Source organism: Vitis vinifera, chromosome 5 (assembly GCF_030704535.1).
Source record: "Vitis vinifera cultivar Pinot Noir 40024 chromosome 5, ASM3070453v1".
Classification (NCBI taxonomy): Eukaryota; Viridiplantae; Streptophyta; class Magnoliopsida; order Vitales; family Vitaceae; genus Vitis; species Vitis vinifera.
In genome coordinates this window covers 766927-789352 of record NC_081809.1, presented here as the reverse complement: position 1 = coordinate 789352, position 22426 = coordinate 766927, and the positions used below count along the sequence as shown (strand labels likewise).

Genomic DNA, 22426 nt, shown 5'->3' with positions numbered 1-22426 from the left:
CTAACATGTACTCCCTGTGCTTTTAAGCAAGAACCCGTAACTAACCCTCGCGAATTACAGCCCGTTTGAACGTCAACATATCTTCGTTTTGATCCAACGGTTGTTAGTCGCAGTATGCGCTCGATAACCTCGTGCATCCACTCAGCGCACGATAGCCCTCCTCCCCTATAATATGGTTATCGTTCTCCATGGATGCGCTCTACTCCCCCTCCCGACCCTCCCCGCCAGTTTCATTCATGTTATGTTGATTTACCGTTATTGGCGGTTGATATAAGCTCCAGGTATGCAGATTTCTTTTAACCTTTTTTTTCTCCACTTTCCTTTGGGGATCTTTTTATTATGACACTGTTGACTGAATTTGTTTACAAATTTAGGCCATTTTCACATGATTGAGATTTTCTTCTAATTTATTTTTTTTTTAAGTGAATTTTGAGATGTGATTGTGGTGTGGATGAAAAATCTAATGGGTTTGACTGATCTTGGAGATTGAAATTACATTGAGAAACTTAGGTCTCAAATGTGTTCGTTTTGATCCAATTCAGCTATTCATGATCAGTTCTTGAAAGGGGGTTCAATTGGCAGTGTAGAGAGAACAAAATTTTGTGAGAATATCTGGAAATGTTTTGGAAACATAACATGTTACTTATTTAGATGGGAATTCAAGGTTATGGGATCCCATAGTGCTACTGACACTAGAACTTGTGGGATATTTATAAGAACTTTAAATGATAAGTAGAAATATGAATCTTTTCCGTAAATACTCATGGTATGAGTAATTTGTGTGCTAGTTATTGTAACAGAAGTTTATATGCATAATGGGAAGATGTTTTTGGTTTAGAGATGATGGCGCTCTGGTGGTAAACTAATTGGTTTTGTAGTTACAACTTAGTGTTCATTTGCAAGAAACAGATTGGGGAAAATTTGGGAAGGAGGAAGGAGGTGGGATCATAAAGGAAAGTAAGGAAAAGCATGGAATAGGCCTTTGGGAAGCCATTAGAGAAGGTTGGGAACATTACAGTTGGAGATCGCTGTCAGACTAAATTCTGGTCTAATTCCTACTGTGGGGATTGTCCCTTAAAAACTTCTTTCCCTGTTTTGTTTGTATTGCTATTTCTTATGCAAAGTGGCGAACTTTGGGATGGGTTGGGCACTTAGGGCCATTGGTCTGAGCTTGGTTCATTCTTTTCTTCAGTTGACAGATCACAGCGATAAGTTGACTTGGAGGTTAGCCAAAAATGGTAAATTCTCAGTCAAATCCTTCTATAACTTCCTAAGGCTGAGAGAGCAAGGTAGTTTCCCCCCTAAACAGATATGGATACCAATGGTGCCTTAAAAAGTTTACTCTTTTGCTTTAGTGATAGCTTGGGAGAAAATTCTCACTTGGATCGGCTCAAGAAAATGGATTGGCCTTTAGCTCGCCTGTGCTTCATCTGTAAAACAGAAGTAGAGTCAACTAACTATATCCTTATTCGTTGAGGTTTGGCTTGTAGTTTGAAGACATTGATGTTTGCTTTGATGCAGGAAATTTTGGGGGAGAGGTAGTCAGAGGTTGTGGAGAGTTGTTCCTCTGTGTGTGATGTGGCCCATTTGGAGAGACCATACTAGAAGTTGCTTTTAGGGACTGGAGTGGTTGGAGGTGTTCGCAAAGGCTTTGTAAATACTTTGTATTCTTGGACAACTTTTGATTTGGATTGTAATTTGAGCTTCTTGTTTGATTTCTTAGATACTCTAGGAAGGGGCTATGGCACCAGGTTTTGCTGCCTTTGGTGCATTCCATATACTTCTGATGAGTTACTGAAATTAAATTACTGATTATGTTTCTGGATTATGCTCACTTGTTGAGAAAGTTGGATGTTGATCTCGACCTTCAAAAGTGTGTAATATCTGTCACAATGATGACCAATTGGTAAGTTCCATATAGGAGACTCTGAGATATCTGTAGATGGGTCCACAAGCCATGCTTGTGTACACATTTTCCTAACTCAAAGTGTTGTGGGGTGAGAATTAAGTAACCAGATCCTTGAGTTACCTGCTATTCCCTTGTAGAGAGGTTATTTGGAAATCAATAATCCAGGATTGGAGTCCAGCGGCAAGCTCTTCTTTATTTTTGGTTACTAATATAGACATCCATTAGTCAGAGTTGAAGATATGATAACTATTTTGTCTTTCGTCTTTCTATATTCAGTTGTTGTGTACCATTGAGTTGAGGGTGTATCCTATTTCTTCCTGCTGTATTTCCTTAACCCGCTTCTTTGTAACTACCAGAAACCTCTATAATAATCAAAACTTACTTTGCTATTTTTCACCATGGCAGCATGAAAATTCCTTGTTATTTACATTCTCTCGATGATAAACATGTGTATGTCATTTACACAATGCATTGAACTACCTTTTTTATATTGGAAGCAGCTAATTATAATAATGATGCCTGCCTCAACTTCCTGTAATTAAATGGTATTTACCTATCTTAGGCTTCTAAGTTGGCTAAGTTCTCACTTTTACATGGTTCCATGTCAATCACACTTTCCAGAAACTGGTGTCTGGCTCTTGTCCTTTCAAATTTTCTTTATTCAAATGGTTGTTACTAACTCTTTATTCTTATTAATTATTTTGCTTTTCTTAAATTAATTTTAACATTCAAATGATGAGTACATTCTGTCCTTCTTACAGTGCACAAAAGAAATGTTTGCTGCAGTTTATGAAATTAATATTACAACTTAGTAATGTAGCAGGAGAAAATTGTGTGGCAATCATCCAATAACAAGGAAAGATACATCTTAATCATCTTTGCAGATGTCATTTACTCCACTTACACATTAAAGGTGTGCAGTCCGTTGATGTTCTAGCCATATAACTAAGAAAGGAGGAGACAGAAATATGAAGTTGAGTGCTGCCTAACATTCATGCATGCACAACCTTCATCTGGTAGGTAGAAATGGAATTTCTGATTGAAAAAATTGTCATGGCTCAGAAGCTGTGATTTGGAAGAATAAAGCTAATGAAAAACGGAGAAAATTATGTAGAGGAGAGAAATAGAAGTGAAAAAATGAAATTTCAAATAAATGTGAGTATCATTATCAAAAGTCCAAAGTGTTTAACATCATTAGGTCTATATATGGATGGACAATTCTAATTTTAGTTAGAAACTACTTTTAATCATAATACAAAAGTTTCTAACTGAGATAAAATTTAATCACTAGATAATAATAATAATCCTAAAATAATAACAAAATGAAACATTTTCACTTCCTATATTTACACCTTATATAAGTGCATAATTTAACATTTTTATCTCCATTAAAAGCACTTTTGATCAGTGTCTGATGATTTCTGATAAGCCAGCACAATAATACTCAGGCTTTGCCTTAATAGTATTTCTTTAATCAGTATCTGATGGTTTCTGATGAGCCGGTGAAATGATATTGGTTTGAGAAAGCTACCTGCTTACCTTCATAATATTATTTTCTTTTCCATATTTCCAACATTTGTGGCAGTACTGGAAAAATAAGCAGCATGCCGCTTTGATCTCACTTGCATAGTATATTTTCATCTGGAAATTTGTTTTTTTTGTTTAGAATACTAAATATTCATTGCAGTTATTCTATATGCAGCTTCACCAATCTGATACAAAGAATGTCTGAAGGAACTAGTCTTGTGATGGAATCTTCTGAAAATGGCACGGATTTATCTCAAGATGACATTGGAACTGTCGAGGAAATACCTGAAGACACAATTTTGTCACGGCAAACTTCTGTGAATCTTGTTCCATTTCTTGGGCAAAGATTTGTTTCTCAAGATGCCGCTTATGAATTTTATTGCAGTTTTGCAAAGCAATGTGGCTTTTCAATTAGACGTCACCGCACTCGAGGAAAAGATGGTGTTGGTCGGGGAGTTACAAGAAGGGATTTTACTTGCCATCGTGGTGGCTATCCACAGATAAAACCATCTGAGGATGGAAAACTGCAAAGAAATCGAAAGTCATCACGTTGTGGCTGCCAAGCCTATATGCGCATTGTCAAACGGGCAGATTTTGATGTACCTGAATGGCGTATTACGGGATTTAGCAACATCCATAATCATGAACTCTTGAAATCAAATGAAGTGCGTCTTCTTCCTGCCTACTGTTCCATATCTCCAGATGACAAAAGTCGGATTTGTACTTTTGCCAAAGCTGGCATGTCAGTGCGACAAATGTTAAGATTGTTGGAGCTAGAGAAAGGTGTCAAACTGGGTTGCTTACCATTTACAGAAATTGATGTGAGAAACCTACTGCAGTCTTTCAGAAATGTGGATAGGGATAATGATGCTATTGATCTTATTGCAATGTGCAAGAAACTGAAGGATGAAAATCCCAACTTCAAATATGACTTCAGGATTGATGGACATAATAGAGTGGAGCATATTGCGTGGTCCTATGCCTCCTCTGTCCAATTGTACGAAGCATTTGGGGATGCTGTGGTTTTTGACACGACCCACCGTCTGGATGCCTATGATATGCTCCTAGGTGTTTGGGTTGGAGTGGACAATCATGGAATTACTTGTTTTTTTGGCTGTGTGCTTCTACGGGATGAAAATGTACAGTCATTTTCCTGGGCATTGAAGGTAAAAGGCTTGAGCAAACAGTCCTGGGCAAAACTGAGGATTGAGAATTTCAATGGCCTTTTTTTCCCTTTTTTTTTAAATAATAATAATAATTGCATGGAATTTTTATGGATCGATTACCCATATCGTACATGTGATTCTTGAGTTGTCATCTGACCTATCTCTGACCATTCAATATTCAATTTGCCTCATTGAATGGTGTGCCTGTCCCTAAATTTTTTACTCAGTCAGTCTTAACCATTTAATTTCTTACTAACTTCTTCAGTATGGTGTAGAGTAAGTTGAGGGCATTTGGAAAAAGCTTCATCCATGGTTTTGTTAAAAAGCCCATGGTCACCCCATTTATACCTGGCTTATGGCCTAACCAGGGTGTGTCATAGGGTTGGACCCATGGCCCCTGCACATGGTCTTAGATTATCATCAGTGATCATCCAAATTCCCATCATACCATGTTCTAGCCACATTTTTGGTTATTTTAACTTTTTTTTTTTTTTTGATAAGATTTGTTTGTTTCTGGCCTTCTCTTTTCCACCTAATTTTCTTTATGGTTATACAGACTTTTTTGGGCTTCATGAAAGGAAAGGCTCCACAAACAATATTGACTGACAAGAACATGTGGCTGAAAGAGGCTATTGCTATTGAAATGCCTGCCACTAAACATGCCTTTTGCATTTGGCATATTATTGTGAAGTTCTCAGATTGGTTCTCTGTACTGCTTGGCTCACAATATGATGATTGGAAAGCTGAGTTTCATCGGCTCTATAATTTGGAATTGGTGGAAGATTTTGAGCAAGAATGGAGGGAGATGATTAATAAATATGGACTGCATGAAAATAAGCATATTGCCAGCTTATATGCACTACGTACATACTGGGCTTTACCATTCTTGAGATGTTACTTCTTTGCAGGAATGATGACCACATTCCAACCTGAGTCCATAAATGCTTTGATTCAACGATTTTTGAGTGCACAGTCTCAACTTGATCATTTCATAGAGCGAGTACGTAATCTGTTTTTTGTTTTCTCTGATTTTTTTTAATTTTTATTTTTGACATAAAAACTTTGTTACGAGGACTTGAATACATAAGCTTTCATTCATTTTCACCACTCAAAAGGACTGAACAGAGGCCATTGTTTTGTTTCTCTTATGCTTATATCAACTTTATAAGCTTACTTTGTTTAACATACTTCTTGCAGGTGGCTGATATTGTTGATTTTAACGATCAGGCAGGAGCAAAGCAAAAGATGCAACAAAAAATGCACAAAGTCTGCCTTACAACAGGTTCACCAATTGAATCACATGCTGCTGCTGTCCTTACACCTTATGCCTTCAGTAAATTTCAAGAAGAGTTTGTCTCAGCTCCAAAGTATGCATCTATTCTTCTAGATGAAGGTTGTTTCCATGTCAGGCACCACACCCAGGTGGATGGTGGGTGCAAAGTAATTTGGGTCCCTCGGCAAGAGCTCATTAGCTGTAGCTGCCATCAATTTGAGTTTTCAGGCATCCTTTGTAGACATGTTCTCCGAGTCCTATCAACTAATAACTGTTTTCACATTCCAGACCAATATCTGCCCATCCGTTGGCATGGTGTTAGTTCATCTTCTACAAAACTCTCCCAGGCTACAACTCCAAGAGAGCATGCTGAGAGGATTCAGCTATTAGAGTCCATGGTTTCAACAATTATTACAGAATCGATGGAAACAGAGGAACGTCTTGATGAGGCTTGTGAGCAAATTGCCATGGTGTTAGCTCATATTAAAGAACTTCCTAGACCAACACACAATGGGGTTGATATCTCTAGAAAGCAAAGACATTGTTCCTTGTCTTTTTGCGGGCAGTTTGAACATGATTCATCTGACTGTCCAATAATTGAAGGTGATAATTTGACTGGTGATGCACTAGGGTTCTTATAGAGTAAGGCATCAGAGATAGTGTAGTTGTATAAAGCAATAGCAATGCAATTATAAAATTGAATTATTTATTGTGATGCCTATTTCCATCTTTGAAAATTTTATCATATAAAGTTTCTGTTAGGTCTCATGTTTAAGTAAATATCTCACCAAGACTTTATCTTTGATATTCAAGATGCAGTGGCTTCCACATCTGCACCTTTTGAATAAATGAACTCATGAAAGAAATATCATATCACTCTTGCACGAATCTTAGCATTGGTAACTGAATTGATTTTATGCTAACTAAAAGGACTTCTAATTCTTCTTCTGTTTCCTCTCAAATGAAATCAAAATTTGATGTAAAAGTAGATATTTCTATGCCTATAAGATGATGACCTATCCTTGTTCAGGGTTCTATACTTGTTCCCCATTTTACATTGTTGTGTTTTAACCTTAAGTTTCTGTTGTCATCACATTAGAACATTTGAGAAGAGGTATGCGTTGCCCCATCCTAGACGATACATTATTCCACATTTCTCTTTCTATGTCTATTAGATGATGACTTATCCTTGATCAAGGTTCTATTTACACTGTTCTGTTTTTAACATTAATTTGCTATGAATTCGGAAGCCAGAGTTCGTCATCAGATCAGAGCATTTGAGAAGAGGTATGTGTTGGCACATCCTAGATGATGGATTATTCCATATTTCTTCTGATATTTGCAGCATCATGTGGACTACTTTACCAAGTCATTCTTGTACATTTTTTAACAGTTGTGTGTCAATCGGTTGTTTATATTTCTTTTTCCCTTTGGTCATTATACTTGAATGTCTCTGACTCTCTGATATATTCACCAAAGACTTCAACATTGTCACTTGACGGCAGGCTCCATTTTCAAGAGCAGCCTGAAAATTGGACAGAATTGTCTTATATGAATATCTCAGATATTTTCTTTGTCCATTGGCCGTACTTTGCTGCTGCTTTTTGATTTAACCAACTTGTGAAAGTGTAATTCCATATAATTAGCAAGGTTTACGTATTGTTATATGGCTTTCTGCTATCCCTTGTTCCCGTTCCTCCTTTCAAAAATCCTTAACAGTTTCACGGAATGCTGGAAAGATAAAACAGTTCAGTGCCCCACTGCAGTAGTCAAGTTGTTACACCTCTGATTCCTTACCAAATTTCATGCAATCTGGAAGGGCAGACAGATTCTGCACTGATTTCGCTAGTCAATTTGTCACACTATCTAACAATAGTATTGATTAAATGCATGTCCCAGACACATAAGATAGAAAATCATTTTACCTTATTGTCTGTTACAGGATTTAATGCCTTTACAATATATAGTGTTTAACTGCAAAGAGGAATCTACACGGACTGCACTGCAAATGGTGCAAAACCCATTCACTGATTTTCTGAATCTTCAGCCAAGGAAACCTTGCTTAGCCTGCTTGGTAATGACTTGGCCTCATTGTTTGTAGTCTTTCTGCCCCCAACCCATAGACGACGACGTGATCTGAAAAGTGCTCTCTGTGCTAGTGCTTTCCCAAAGTTGGAATTGGTTGTGCTATTCGTGTTCGTTGTTCTTTCTGCAAGAGCTGCTTGGTTGCTGCTGGTGCAGCTGTCTGGAATCCTTGCATTTGCCTTCTCAGAAGCCATTTTTCACGTGCAAATGAACTGGCAGAGTCGAAAAACCTGTAAGAAACGTGTCAGTGTTTGTCTTGTGTATCGTTATTTAAGAAGACTATCAACCTATCAGGCATAAATCCATGGGAGGCAACCGAAAGTATAGGTTGGGAATCAAATGAGGGAAAAGGGCGGAGGCATTTTTTGTGGGTGCTCAAAAGAACCTTGTAAAAATTCTTTCCTGTGGAATAAATTTTTGCTGTCTTTTGAGTTAAGTAATTGTCCATCATTTATTCTTTGGATCACCCATCATTATACTCTTGGTATGGCTCTGGTTGCTTTATTCATTTTCTGCTGATGGGTTGAAAAGATATTTTTGTTTGTATCTGTAATAAAATAAATAAATAAAAAACCAGAAAAAAAACATATGCAGGAGTAACATTAATTCAGCTTTACTTTCTAGTTTCTGGTGGAAAAAGAACATTTTTATTCAAACATTTGGGGAGTGGGTGAGGTTGAAGGCCAACTTTTACAGAAACCTGTGAAGGAAATTCCTTTGGAAGTGCTAAACAGGTTCGATGTGAACTCAACTCATCATTGAGGCCTTCCCTCCCTAGAGAAAACTCAACAGACTCTGCACTCAAATGTTGATTATGCAGTTGTATCTGAGACATTGCTCTCTGACCTCTATTGTAAGAGAGTTTCAGACTCGAACCTGGGACGATTAACTTACTGCCTGTTTTGGGATTCATATAGAAAGGACTGCTTGTAAATCATTGAGCTTGAACATGGTTGGGAACTTGAACTTATGGGTCATTCTTGTAATGGGCATACTCTAAATGGATGCTTTCCCATTATATCACGCAGGAATCTCAATGATGCCATGTTTTTTTATAGAAAGATCAGGTGATTAAAAGGAACACTTGATCTGATACAAAGGGACATCCCACATTCCTTTCTTGTCTATTCTTTGATTTATTTTATATGTTCTTTACTTTGGTGCACTTTCTCCATTTATAGAGTTGCAAACCCCATATTCCCTGTTTTGAGTTGGATGCCTTCAACTGTTAAACATTCTAAAAGCTTTATCTGGAAAGGCAAAATATTAATTTACACAAGGAATAATATCATTCTGATCTATATGCCCCTAATCCAATTCACCCAGTTGAGGTTTTCTTCAAATTTTCCAGCCTGTGAGACGGAAGGTGAATTCCAAGCCATCTGTGCTGAGAGCATCCTGGATATGGTGGCTTCAGAATCTTGGACGGCTGGGAAGCTGTTCATTCAAAAACCTCCATGTGAAATGTTTCTTGTCTGTGGAGTAAAAGCTACAGTAGGGCCACTTTCCAAAAACAATCAGAAACTGACTTAATAACAATGTCTCCCCCTAAAAGCAAGTTTTTGCAGCCCCTTGTGTGAAAGCTTATGAGTAAAGCCTTGAACCCAAGAATCTTTAGCCTTTAAGCAACCTTTCCTCCAAGCAATTCTGCAATTGTCTCTTCCTACCACTGGGGAAAAAAATAAAGCTCATATCCCTATCTTCCATCAATGATCCTGTCTGAGCCGAACTCCTTTCTGATATATCATCCCTGCAGTAATGGCAGTAACACACGCCGATCTTGCCCCAAGCCGTTCGAGCACAGAACTTGGCAGCAAAGCCGGCACTGTCCTCCTAATCATATGCATCCTCTGTGGCCTTTTCTGCTTCATTCTCTGCCTGATCGCTGAAGCCACTCGCTCCATGGTACGCCTCAGAATAAATATATTGCATGAAAAACCATGATTTTCATGAAAATTTACTGATCAAAGTGATCTTCTATGTGGATGGTGACTCTGCAGGTGACATGGAACAGTACTGGTGAAGGCAAGCACCCAACAAAAGAATGCATATACAGTGGGAGTGGGAAAACGCCATTGTTGTGTGCAGGCAGTGCCTTTCTTGGCCTGGCAGTAGTCATGGTGGTGGAGCACACCTACATGTTGGTTGCAGTCAGTAAATCAACTCCTCCAGTTCTTATCACCTGGGACCCCGACTCTAGCTCTGCCAAGGCCCTCACATGGCAGGCTGGCTTCTTCTTCATCTCAACATGGTATGAAAAATTCCCCACTCTCCATGCCCTGACTCTGCCTTTCAGCCATTTGATTGTATATATAGTATAGTATAGCTAGCTAACAAATTTCCCACAGGATTTTCTTTGCTGTTGGAGAGATATTGTTGCTGATAGGGGTGAGTGTGGAATCAGGTCATCTCAAAAACTGGTCTACCCCAAGACCCAGTTGCCTAACCATTCCACAAGGCTTGTTCTCTGCTGCTGGGGTTTTTGGGTTGGCCACAACTTTCCTAGCAACAGGTTTATACTTGACAGCATTGAAGGCACATAGGCTGTGCCATGAGCAGGAAACCGTGAGAAGGCAGGTGCTGGATATCTCAGTTCTCTTTGCTTCTCCACCAATGTCACCCAGGCATAGAATAATCACAGCCATGAATACAGAGAATCCCACTGCTAGGCAAAATCACAGTGGGCAGCCACCATCCCAATTCTCTTCAGTTTTCACCAAGCATTCCATTGATCAAGTCTAAAGCAAGCAAAGTGGGGTCCATTTTAGGCAAAGAAAATGGAGAAACTGTGTATACATGTAATACTGATAAAGTACATCTGATTGATTTGTTCATTTAATTTTTTCGTACATAGCTTTTGTTTTTCAGCAAAATTGTTTTAAGGCAACAAGGGAGAGACAAGATTATGTTTTGGAACTCAAATATGAAAAACTCAGAAAAAACTTTACTCTCGGAGGAAGGAGGAAGTACAAGTTGTTAAACTATTCTTTATATTTTTAATTATTTCTTAAAATACGTTCAAAAAACACCAAAAAATAAATAAAATTAATGTTTAATTTTTTAAACATTATAAAATAATATAATGTTTCATTCTTAATTTGTACTCCTTTATATCAGGGTCTCACAAATTTTTTTATATGGTTTTATTCTTTTTTTTTCATTTTTTAAAAAACAACAAATTAGTGTTTTCACTTCTTTTTTTTCTTTTTTTTGTCCAAACATGTTTTTCATTTTTCCTTTTTCTTTGAAAATAAAAATAGAAAACAATCTAAACAAGGAACTTATTATTTAACAAAATATGAAAAGTAATTTGAAAAATATAGAAAATCATTTGATCCAATATTTGGATAATGTTATTTTAAAAAATTACTTTTTTTAAATTAACACAAAACCAAATTCAGTATAAAAATATATTGGGTCCATCGGGTGATGGGTGACAAATTTGAAAGGAATATTATATTTGTATTCATAAGAAATCTCTATACATCGTATTTATTAACACATCCACTTAAAAAATTAAAAAAACTTATTAATATATTCATCTTGGAATTTTAAAAATATCTGGAACACTTTTCTCATTTTTCTTTCTCTAAATCTATCTTCTTCTGTTTTCTCTCTCAACCTACTTCATAATCACAAACTCTACAAAATTCATCTTCTTTAAAGCTCATTTAACAAAAATCTTGTTATAAAAATAGTTGAAAACAATTCAAAAGAATTTAGAAGTGATCAGGTAAAAAGAATAATAGAAATGAAAAAAAAATTCATCTTATGGTGTTCAAACCTAGGAGGTCTGTTGATAAAAGGGATATTTAAAAGTATAATTTTCGAGCATTCTTAAGATGTCCAAAAGTACGACGCTTGACAATTATAAAATATTCGACCCTACAACTCTAAACACCATTCATGATACTTACTTCTTCCAACTCCAAAAAAATGATAAGAAATATAAACAAATTATATATATATATATATATATATATATATATATATATATATATATATATATATATATATAAAATAAAGGATGAAGGAAAAAACTTGATATATGTTTTGTGGTTAAAGGTTGTTTAGGGATTTCAGTAAAAGATATTTTTGTCTTAAAATTTTTATTAAAAGGGTTTGAATCTTTTATAGATGCAAATATAACTTTCCATTTAAAAAATTCATAAGGACATGCAATGTTAAAATACATTTATAACCTTAGTTAGTGTTTTTGTAAGAAATATGTAAGTAAATTTATGCACAACACCCTCTTTTTAATACTTTTTTATAAAATGATTGTAAAATTAAGAAAAATAAATATAATAACATTTTTAGTTATTATTTCTTAATTGTATCATCAAATGGCCCTACTTAAATATTTTGAAAGTTTAGAATATAATAAAAATAACTAAATTTAATAAAATTGGTTTTTAAGTGTGTGAAATTTTTTTCAATATGCTTAGGTTTATTACAAAAGATAAGTAAAATACAAAATTACTAAATGGACAAAGTAACTAAAAGTACGGGACTATACGATGAAATCTAATTTTGTTTTTTAGTATAAGTTGATATTTTTTGCATGTGTTTTTTTTTAATTTTTAAAATTTTATTTTGTTCCATATCATGCACAAACCATCACTCTGATGACCATTCTATAAATTATTTTTTTTAGTATTCCCATGATACTTAGCTTTCTTGTAAAAGTCACATATTAAATGCATTAGATTTATAATAACTTGTAATATAAGGCAATATGATGTAATAAGAAACATCCGTGACAATTAAGTTCATTATAAAAGATAGATATGAAATAAATGTATTATGATATCGATATCTTACAACAAAGTTATTGTCATCTTTTATAAGAGACGACAATTAAGTCTGTTATAAGAGATAGGTATGAAACAAATGTATTATAATATTTTATAACAAAACTATTATCGTCTTTTATAGTAAATTGATACTTATTTACGTTTTTATATAACGTTCATCAACCATCTCAATGATTATCACCTACAAAACTTTTTATTTTTATTTTTTTGATGTATTAAACATACAAAAGCCACCCATATCCTAATTATTGTAAAATATAAGTTCGACACAAATACATTGAATATTAAGTTTTTTTTAATTATTATTATAAAAATCGTATATGACAAGATTATAATCAATGTATTAAACAAATATACTAAAATTACAATAACTTAGAGTCAATATAGTATAATGAGACATCTTTCAAATAATTAGATTTATCATGAGAAATAGTGTAACAAAAATATACCAAATGTTGGAAGCAAATGGATTAAAAGTACAATGTCTAATAATAAAGTTCAATATTAATTTTTTAGCGTAAATTTACATATGTGTGACTTTGCATCATATTTGCAAGTCGACTCGGCTAACCCTAAAAGGTAGATTTTTTGGTATTTTTGAGGCATTTAGATTTTTTATAAAATTAATATACGACACAAATACGCTTAATATATAAGATGACAATGTAATAAAATTGTCACGACTTATAATAATACTATAATATAATAATCTTTGAGATAATATGAATAATAATGTTGATATAATATTAATAGTAATTCAAACAATAATTATAATAGAAGGTATCATATTAATGAAATTAACACTGTATTACTAAAGAATGATAAAATTATTTAAACAATAATATAATAATAATAATAATATCTATTTTTCAAAATTCCTTGTTCGAACTTCGGACTTTGAATATGTTGGTAGGCTTTCCAAGCAGTTGGTAAAGTTGATCCTTTTTGAGTACGTATCATGTGGAGCTGACTTTTTATCTATGTCTTTAGCTTAGGTACAGTTATAAAGGAATACTAATTCAGACTACTTCCACTCTCCTTAAACCGAAGATTGGACAGCCGCACCCACAACAGCCTGGAAGGAGCAAAACCAAGGCACGCCGTTGTCACTCCCACTTTCAAAATTCAAATTCTGGTGGATGCCTCAGATGTATGGTAAAAACGTAAAAAATGGAGCCAATATTTACCGTTTGACAGCGGTTAATAAAACGGTAAAAAAACAGGAGTTTAAGAGGCTGTCGCAAATCCAACGATCCAAACCCTCTTCATAGTCTCCAAGCGCTCTCTTGAGTATTCTTTTTTTCCTTTACAGAGGTGAGTTTGGGTTTCAATCAGTCGATTTCTAGGGTTAGGGTTTTGTTGGATTGTTGATTGATGAGGATTATTGCTTGTGCAGTTTTTAGGGTTTAATCCAATCGAATCAAAGCCATGTCTCTGAGACCCAGCGCTAGAACCGAGGTTCGCCGGAACCGGTATAAGGTCGCCGTCGATGCCGAGGAAGGCCGGAGACGGAGGGAAGACAACATGGTTGAGATCCGTAAGAGCAAACGCGAGGAGAGCTTGCAGAAGAAGCGTCGTGAAGGTCTCCAGGCTCAGCAGTTCCCTGCCGCTGCTCACGCTTCCACTGTCGAAAAAAAGGTTTCTTCTTTCATTTGCCTGTATATGTATATGCTTGCGTAGTGGTAGTCTGGTGGGTGTGGGTTTGGTGATTTGTGATTTTGATCTAGGGTTAGGGTTTGAAGAAAATTGATCACAGTTCAGCGTTTGGTTGAGTTTTTTGGTTGAATATTTTTCTGCCTTTTTGGATCTGTTGTACGGGTTAGGGTTTTTGGATAGCGCGGTGCGTGTTTGATACTGTTATGGTAAATTGTGTTCTGAATTGGATTGTGTTTTTGATGGTTTCTGATTTAATTTCAGTTAGAGAGTCTTCCTTCGATGGTTGCTGGGGTTTGGTCGGATAATAGCAGTTTGCAGCTGGAGGCCACTACTCAGTTCCGGAAACTGCTTTCTATTGGTATTCACATGATCTCATTTGCTGTTTTTGTTTTAGGTTGTCTTCTTTATAAAATGAGTGATGATTTATAGTAACCATTTCTGTGAAAACTCAATTAACAGAACGTAGTCCGCCAATTGAGGAAGTTATTCAATCTGGGGTGGTTCCTCGCTTTGTGGAATTTCTTGTTAGGGAGGATTTCCCACAGCTTCAGGTTTGGGATTGTTCTTTGTTACATTGTTGTTTGGTTATTAGCAGTTTTGTAGTTTGTTTAAGTACTTATTTCAATAATGGCTTCAATTTTGTCTAGTTTGAGGCAGCTTGGGCTCTCACAAACATTGCTTCTGGGACATCAGAAAATACCAAGGTGGTAATTGATCATGGAGCAGTGCCAATATTTGTGAAGCTACTTGGTTCTCCAAGTGATGATGTTCGGGAGCAGGTGCTTATTTGAAATTTGTTTGAAGCCCGTTTTAAGATTGCAGACTGTATATCATTTATTGGCATAACATAGATTCGAGGTTTTATATGAAATCCTTTACCAAAATGTAGGCTGTCTGGGCTTTGGGAAATGTTGCTGGTGACTCACCCAGATGCCGTGATCTTGTCCTTGGTCATGGGGCCTTGATTCCATTGCTAGCACAGTTGAATGAGCATGCCAAACTTTCAATGCTAAGAAATGCCACATGGACTCTATCAAACTTCTGCAGAGGCAAGCCTCAGCCACCATTTGATCAGGTTGTTGCTTTGATCATTGCATTGTTTAGGATTCAAGCATTGCATCCCGTCTCTCCCTCCTTCCCTAAATTTTACTTTGTGGTTGTCTGTAGCAGTTTTTAAACCTTTTGAAATTGCAGGTGAAGCCGGCACTTCCAGCCCTGGAGCGTCTTGTTCATTCCAGCGATGAAGAAGTTCTGACAGATGCATGTTGGGCACTCTCATATCTCTCTGATGGTACAAATGACAAAATTCAAGCAGTGATCGAGGCAGGTGTCTGCCCCAGACTTGTTGAGCTCCTCCTGTAAGTGTTACATTTTATTACTCACTTTGTCAGACAGCTCCTTTATATTCCATCTTATGCATTTAAGACCCAAGAACTTGAAACACGCATGTGTTGTTCCAGTCATCCATCTCCATCAGTGCTCATTCCTGCCCTTCGCACAGTTGGAAACATTGTGACAGGAGACGATATCCAGACTCAGGTATGTGCTTTTGAAAAGCATTTTTTCCCCCCAATGGTTTTTTACATCTTTTCCTTTTTTTATGGTACAATAATATTTACTGCCAATCTGGCAAGCCTATTACCTATTGATTCTTTCATTCAAGTTCTTATTTTAGTTTTTTAGGCCTAAGATTCTTGTGCAAGGGTTCTGAAATCTTAGTGAAATGCTGCCTTACTTTCCTGCAATTTCAGTCAGGCTGATGTTAATAATTACTTGGATTTATCTCTACTTTCCCTAAGTGAGAAACTTGTGTAGACTAAATAAGGAAATTAAAATTTCCTTAAATGGTTGGTATAAAAATATAGAGTTTTCCAAGTGTATTTCAGGTACAAAATATTTTCTCAAAAGAATGAGAAATAAAAGTTAAGGTGATTAGAATTTAGAAAGCCCCTTCACCATCGCCACCTATTCATGATTTGCTCACATGTAACATGGTTTAACATGATTTGCTTGCATGTAACACGGTTTAACATGATTTGCTTGCATGTAACACGGTTTAACATGATTTGCTCGCATGTAACACGTTTTAACATGATTTGCTCGCATGTAACACGTTTTAACATGATTTGCTTGCATGTAACACGGTTTAACATGATTTGCTCGCATGTAACATGGTTTTTAGAAGTCAATCTTCCCCTTTCAGACACCATTGTGGTGTTTTGTAAGGTAATACAAAATAAACAAAATTGTAGAGGGAAATATGCTTACGAAGTTTGAAGAAAAACAAATAGGTAATCAAATTGAGTAGATATCAGGGTCAGCACCTTGATGGCTTGTTTTGAGGTGAGCTGGGAGAAGCTATAGCAAGTTAATGAATCTTCTTTCCTGTGGCGTTTGAAACTACTGCCAGCCTTTGGGACCAAGGGAAAATAAAAGGAAAAACAAAAAATAAAAATCTTCTGGTTGTATTTGAAATTTGTGCATTCTAGAATTGTGTGTCCAACTCTTTATCCATTGAAAAACAGCTAATAATACTGTATCTGAGGCTTAAAACCCAACTGGTTAGGAGTATTTTTTCCTCTTTCATTGGTTGAGAAGTTTTTGTAATCATGCTAATGATCTTGTTATGCTTGCCCCTGATTTGCTAAGATTGTCAAGGATTTATTGGTAGTGGGTTCCCATTCCTGCAGTCTATAATTAATCATGGTGCACTTCCGTGCCTTCTGAGCCTGTTGACCCATAATCATAAAAAGAGCATCAAGAAAGAAGCTTGCTGGACTATTTCAAATATTACAGCTGGAAACAAGGAACAGATCCAGGTAAGCAAGTACACCTTGGAAATTTAATGCCTCTTAGCTTTATTATTTGGTTTGATTTTAAGGAACTTGTAGCTGGCTTTTATTGGCTGCAAAATTTTCCTTACCCCAGTGATCAAGGGCTTGAATATATTAACTGCCAAGGTGGCCTTGACTGTCTGAAAAGAATACCCCAGTGGGAAAATCCCGATTACTGGCTCATGTACATGCGTGTTTCATGTATCTGGTGACCAAAAATTTTGTGGTCTACTTTTGTCCTTTTGCGGGGAATGGAGTGAGGAATTATTCAAGTCATAGTCCTATGTTATTCATCCAAGTAGGTTTCCATCTTGTGATGGATTGGGTGCTTTCTGATGTGCCTAATGTTCAGGTATAATGCTCAAGGACTGATGTTTCGGTTCAGCATCATCATCATCTTCTTCACAAATATAAGTTCCTAATTGATTTTGCTTTAAGATATGCCTTCCTATGTGATTGATTTGTGTAAATTGTACTTAGTTTATATATTTTGCAAAAATGCAGGCTGTTATCGAGGCTGGTGTAATTGCCCCCTTGGTTCATTTGCTTCAAACTGCCGAGTTTGATATAAAGAAAGAGGCAGCATGGGCAATATCGAATGCTACTTCTGGTGGCACTCATGAACAAATCAAGTATGTTATCTTGATTCCTGTGAAGTTCCTTCTTATGTTTGGCCAAAACCCTCTTTTAACAGACATAGTATTTTGGATTGACCACCTTTGTTGGTGATATAGGTACCTGGTGAGTCAAGGGTGCATAAAGCCATTGTGTGACCTCCTTGTATGCCCTGATCCAAGGATTGTGACTGTCTGTTTGGAAGGACTAGAGAACATACTGAAGGTTGGGGAAGCTGAGAAGACTCTAGGCAACAGTGGAGATGTTAATTATTATGCCCAATTGATAGACGATGCTGAAGGGTTAGAAAAGATTGAGAATCTTCAGAGTCATGATAACAATGAGATTTATGAAAAGGCAGTGAAGATTCTTGAGACATATTGGTTGGAGGAGGAGGATGAAACATTGCCTTCAGGTGATGGTTCCCAGCCTGGTTTCCAATTTGGAGGCAATGATGTTTCAGTTCCATCAGGTGGATTCAACTTTAGCTGAAGGTACACACCATTTACTTTTAAGTTTTACAATTTAGACCTACATGAAGAAGATCAGATGAGCCTATATGCAGGCATTAGCATGCTAATTATTTCGAGGATGTGTTGTTTTTATCATCACTCTCTGTTTCCTTATTTCTATGAAAAATTGCAGGGTTTTCAGTTGGTTGGATGAAGCTCAAAAGTTCAGGGGGGGGCAACTTATATGTTGGGTCAAGTCAAGTCAAGTCAAGTCAGGGCACCTTGCTGTGTCTGGTTGCAGTCCGGTCCTGTGTCCGTTGTGGTTGAAGAGGAGTCAAGGTCGGTCAGTTTATACTACAATGGTCAAATAAAAAAGGGGTGGGGTGGGGTGGGGTGTGGGGTGGGGTTGGGTTGGGTTGGGTTGGGTTTCATGACGAAGTGAAGGCCAGGTGGGCGTCATTTGGTTTTTTGCCTTGTACCAAAGTATGTAATGGGAAGTGTCTGAAGGGGATCATTGCTGCACAAGGGGGGTTCCTTATTTTGAATGGTGTGCAAGTATCTCTCTTGAAATTGCAGCATTGTCTCTTCTATTTGCTCTTTAAGAGTCCTTTAGCTGTACCATTAAGTTCCTAGTGAGTCGGTATTCGTTTTGTTGTTGCTGGGTGAATATAGTATTCAAAAACATTTTCTTTATTGCTTGGTTTATTGCAAGGAGAAAGAAAGAAAATAGAGCTTATTTTCTATTATAGACACCCCCATCTCTCATTCAATGCACCGTATATCTTTTGTTATTTTATGTTGCAATGTTGTCATTTCATTATCAGAAGCACCGTTAAAGGACTCCCTTTGTGAAGGAAGATGATTCCATCTCCTTGGATTTACTCTAGGGTTTGGCAGGTGACAATGAGACAACCCATGGGGATGAGATTAATTTTTTTTGTTGTTTTGTAGTCATGTGGATACCACATACCACAATATCCTATGTCTGATTACAAATCAAGGGTTCTAGTTGGTACATTGATTTTGTTTCCTAATTTCTAGCTGCTCTAAATCCAAGTCCATCTTATTCTAGTTTTACCATTTGAGTAGATCCAAATGGTATTCAAAATATTAATTTCATGAAAGAAGAATGCTTGTACTGTCTCCTGACGCTTGTGCTTAGTGCCTTGATGGGAACCTTTTCAAGAAGAAGACGGCACATGATATAAAGATGCGAAGTGAAGTGCCACGGCGAGGATTAGGAGAGTTTTAAGGTAACGTAACAATAACTATCGAACATTAAATTTGGGTCATTGGAAATGTATGATGAAATAATATGTGGGATTAAATATAAACAAATGGAATTGAGGTAGCTTGAGCTTTGAGGTATTGAGGTTTCACACAGTAAAAAGGAATGAACCTTTGGATATAAAATAATTAGATATTTGGACATAAATTAATGGATTTGAGTTATAAGGTTCCTTTTGAAGAAAAAAAAAAATTGGTTATTGGATTAAAGTGAACATTGAAAACCTAAATTTGGAAGAATGATTTACCTTTCTTGAAAATTAAAGTAATTTAAAAAAAAATAAAAATACCCTTCAACGTATTATTCCAAATATTTATAAAATAATAAAGTTATTTTTCCAAATATTTATACCTTTTAATAAAATATTTCTACATTTTTTTCTATACACGTTCTCAAGCATTTTGTCATGATCCAATAATTCTTGCTTGTGTACTGTACTAGTCTTCTAAAATCCCTAGAGCTTGGACTTTGAACACCATTTTCCAAGCCATCTTTGCAAAATTTCATGATACATTGGAATTATGGGTCGTGTGGGATTGAGCTCTGCTACCATCTCTCACAGCAACCAGAGAGGAAGAAGTCCACCTTGTGAAGTCTCTTAGGATAGTATTCCCACTACCAAGACGTCCATCCCAACAAATTTTTAAGAGCGGCAAATGAAATGACAGGTGAATTCTTCTCAAATGAAGAAGATGAGACGCAGTCTTCAAGCTCAAGATCAGCCTTCTGTTGGTGGAGAACAGCCCAGGAATTCCAAGACCATGCCCGTCTTAAACTGGATCTTCACACCCTCTCACACCTCACTCCCAGGCGCAGACTCCTTCGAGAACTGGAAAGACTCGCCTTAGTTGCCGACCAAGGCCTGGATGAGCTCCGCCACAAGCTCATCACCTACCGCTCCGGCGATTTCTGGCTCCCCACCGGTGGAATCAGCAAGGCAGATATGGATGTTCCACCGGTTATCACTATTCTCCTGGTGGGTCTCTCTGGTTCTGGCAAAAGCTCTCTTGTCAACTTGATGTACAGTTTCCTTGGCCGTTCTGGCCTCATCCCTTTCGCTTAGACTTCGAGTAATGCCGGTTTACACATGGGTTCTCTTTCTCTCTCTCTCTCTGAGTATGGTTTCTGTTTTTTTGCATTCAGGGGAGTCTTCCAATCATACGACGATGTTTTTAGAAGAACACAACGTCCTGAGATAGGTGCGAAGTGGGTTCTGCGTCTATGACACCAGGGGTTTAGATTTGAACCGCATGAGGGAGGGTCTCGAGGAATCTCGTCTTAGATGGCTGATGGGGTACGCCATTATTAGCCCTGTTCCAGACCAGAGGACGACACCACAACGCCTCCAATGGGGTGTCAATTGTCCTCTGCAAGATTCACCGCGAGCCCAGTCAATTGCGCAGTGCTGGTAGTGAACCTAGCAGAGATCACTAAAGCCTTCAACAATGGCGATCTCAAGCCAGTAGAGGCCACCAGAGATCTCTTCCGCTGCCCTGCCATCAGAAAATCAAGTAACCCTCTCTCTATATCTCCCCCTAGAATGATTCCTGGTTTGGGATTGATTTCATGGTGGTCGTTGCAAACTTGCAGACGAGAAACCCCTTCTAATACTCACCCATGGTGACCAGTTAACGCCGGAGGAGAGAAGCGGCGGTCGCCTGAAGCTCTGCGAGTATCTGGGTGTGGCGGAGGCCACGGGTGCATACGATATACCGTGTCTGACGGAGCTGGGGATACTACGCCTTAACCGAAGCAGTCTATCGGGTCCTGATCCAATCCGATCGGACCCATCTCCCGAAGAGAAAGCCCAAGGACTGGCTCCTCATCTTTTGGTCCTGGATCATGTGCTTACTTCTTCTCAAAACTTGGCCGCAAGAAAGTACAGAGAGCGTGAAAGTTTTACCTTTTTTTTTTTTTTTTGACTTTCCTATAAAGGCCACATTTTGATTTTGCTTTGATTTCGTGGGTCCAAATGTGGGTCTAAGTGGGCTTCTTTTATTATCATATATGCCATAATAGATGGGGAACCGTGGAGATGTGTGGATGTGGTTGAGCGAGAGCGAGAGAGAGAGAGAGAGAGAGATACCTAATCTCGCAAACCCATCTGTCAGTCAACGAGTTTCCAGCTAATCTCAGAATTTTCTTGGGGCCCAAACAAGGCAATAGGGCATTTCAAATTGTGGGCGTTTGAATATGGGACTTTGAACCAATTCGGAAGAGTATGCAAAGCGATTATTTAAGCGGATGATACAATTACGTCTTGTTTGGTTATTCAAAGTTTCATTTTGGCATTTGATGACTCAAGAAATCTCTTCCTCTTATGTTTGGATCCATATTTGATGACTCAAGAAATCACTCCCAAACCCCCCTTTTCTATTCATAGTTTACTAAGTTAGAAGACTATGCTTTATTATAAAGAGATTAACAAAAAAACCCATTTCTAAGAATAATTATCAAACAAACCTTTACGTTTTTCTATCATACATTGGACTATGGACCAAGTGAAAACCAAAAAACAAAAGACTATAATGGTTAGACCCGATGCCTGACTTCTTGGGCCCTTACAGCTGGGTGTCTGCTTATTGCATGCTGGCTTGCTGCCTTGGTCTTTTGCTCTCTTAAGGACTGTCTAATCATGTGAAACACATACCCTCTCTAGTTAATGGATGAATCCCCTTTGCAATAAAGCAAGCTTTATACCTACTAATTCATCCATCTCACCATTTTATGCATTTGTCCATTAAAGGAATTTTCTTTGATCATTCTAATATTACCTTTTAATGATATATATATATATTATATTT

The 22426-nt window shown here is 37.1% G+C and overlaps 3 protein-coding genes, 1 long non-coding RNA gene and 1 pseudogene across 7 annotated transcripts; 4 read left to right on the top strand and 1 right to left on the bottom strand.

Moving 5' to 3' along the window:
* LOC100249868 (protein FAR1-RELATED SEQUENCE 11) lies at positions 1-6741 on the top strand. 3 transcript variants are annotated; one of them, XM_002271662.4, is made up of 4 exons: positions 1-281; positions 3612-4602; positions 5159-5602; positions 5800-6741. In XM_002271662.4, the coding sequence occupies exons 1-4, from the start codon at positions 193-195 to the stop codon at positions 6514-6516; spliced, it is 2241 nt and encodes a 746-aa protein (XP_002271698.2). In that variant the 5' UTR covers positions 1-192; the 3' UTR covers positions 6517-6741. The 3 variants fall into 3 exon arrangements, with proteins under 3 accessions (XP_002271698.2, XP_010649540.1, XP_010649541.1); XM_010651238.3 differs by having other exon boundaries at positions 3597-4602; XM_010651239.3 differs by lacking the exon at positions 1-281 and adding an exon at positions 2366-2925.
* Positions 6742-7688: 947 nt separating this feature from the next.
* On the bottom strand, positions 7689-9065 carry LOC109122691 (uncharacterized). The gene is made up of 2 exons (XR_002030181.2): positions 8713-9065; positions 7689-8190 (listed from the first exon to the last, which is right to left on the bottom strand). It is a non-coding gene; the product is annotated as an uncharacterized LOC109122691 (long non-coding RNA).
* Positions 9066-9289: 224 nt separating this feature from the next.
* LOC100260115 (uncharacterized) lies at positions 9290-10813 on the top strand. The gene is made up of 3 exons (XM_002271587.3): positions 9290-9865; positions 9961-10211; positions 10309-10813. The coding sequence occupies exons 1-3, from the start codon at positions 9719-9721 to the stop codon at positions 10700-10702; spliced, it is 792 nt and encodes a 263-aa protein (XP_002271623.1). The 5' UTR covers positions 9290-9718; the 3' UTR covers positions 10703-10813.
* A 3005-nt stretch (positions 10814-13818) lies between these two features.
* LOC100248248 (importin subunit alpha-2) lies at positions 13819-19086 on the top strand. 2 transcript variants are annotated; one of them, XM_010651240.3, is made up of 12 exons: positions 13819-14091; positions 14174-14415; positions 14695-14791; positions 14893-14984; positions 15081-15212; positions 15323-15508; positions 15628-15791; positions 15894-15972; positions 17124-17252; positions 17772-17899; positions 18002-18376; positions 18528-19086. In XM_010651240.3, the coding sequence occupies exons 2-11, from the start codon at positions 14206-14208 to the stop codon at positions 18372-18374; spliced, it is 1590 nt and encodes a 529-aa protein (XP_010649542.1). In that variant the 5' UTR covers positions 13819-14091; positions 14174-14205; the 3' UTR covers positions 18375-18376; positions 18528-19086. The 2 variants fall into 2 exon arrangements, with proteins under 2 accessions (XP_010649542.1, XP_059592605.1); XM_059736622.1 differs by having other exon boundaries at positions 14032-14091; positions 14181-14415.
* Positions 19087-19680: 594 nt separating this feature from the next.
* Positions 19681-21910, top strand: LOC100855112 (uncharacterized; annotated as a pseudogene).
* Positions 21911-22426: the final 516 nt, after the last annotated feature.

What these genes read in the sequence shown, in the direction of transcription:
- LOC100248248 (XM_010651240.3), top strand. Translation starts at nt 14,206, where the DNA reads ATGTCTCTGAGACCCAGCGCTAGAACCGAGGTTCGCCGGAACCGGTAT. An exon ending in CTTCCACTGTCGAAAAAAAG is followed by an intron (nt 14,416 to 14,694) that starts GTTTCTTCTTTC and finishes ATTTAATTTCAG; the next exon opens with TTAGAGAGTCTTCCTTCGAT. An exon ending in GGCACTCATGAACAAATCAA is followed by an intron (nt 17,900 to 18,001) that starts GTATGTTATCTT and finishes TTGGTGATATAG; the next exon opens with GTACCTGGTGAGTCAAGGGT.
- LOC100260115 (XM_002271587.3), top strand. Translation starts at nt 9,719, where the DNA reads ATGGCAGTAACACACGCCGATCTTGCCCCAAGCCGTTCGAGCACAGAA. An exon ending in CTGAAGCCACTCGCTCCATG is followed by an intron (nt 9,866 to 9,960) that starts GTACGCCTCAGA and finishes GTGACTCTGCAG; the next exon opens with GTGACATGGAACAGTACTGG. An exon ending in TTCTTCTTCATCTCAACATG is followed by an intron (nt 10,212 to 10,308) that starts GTATGAAAAATT and finishes AATTTCCCACAG; the next exon opens with GATTTTCTTTGCTGTTGGAG.
- LOC100249868 (XM_010651238.3), top strand. Translation starts at nt 193, where the DNA reads ATGCGCTCTACTCCCCCTCCCGACCCTCCCCGCCAGTTTCATTCATGT. An exon ending in GCGGTTGATATAAGCTCCAG is followed by an intron (nt 282 to 3,596) that starts GTATGCAGATTT and finishes TATTCATTGCAG; the next exon opens with TTATTCTATATGCAGCTTCA. An exon ending in TTGATCATTTCATAGAGCGA is followed by an intron (nt 5,603 to 5,799) that starts GTACGTAATCTG and finishes TACTTCTTGCAG; the next exon opens with GTGGCTGATATTGTTGATTT.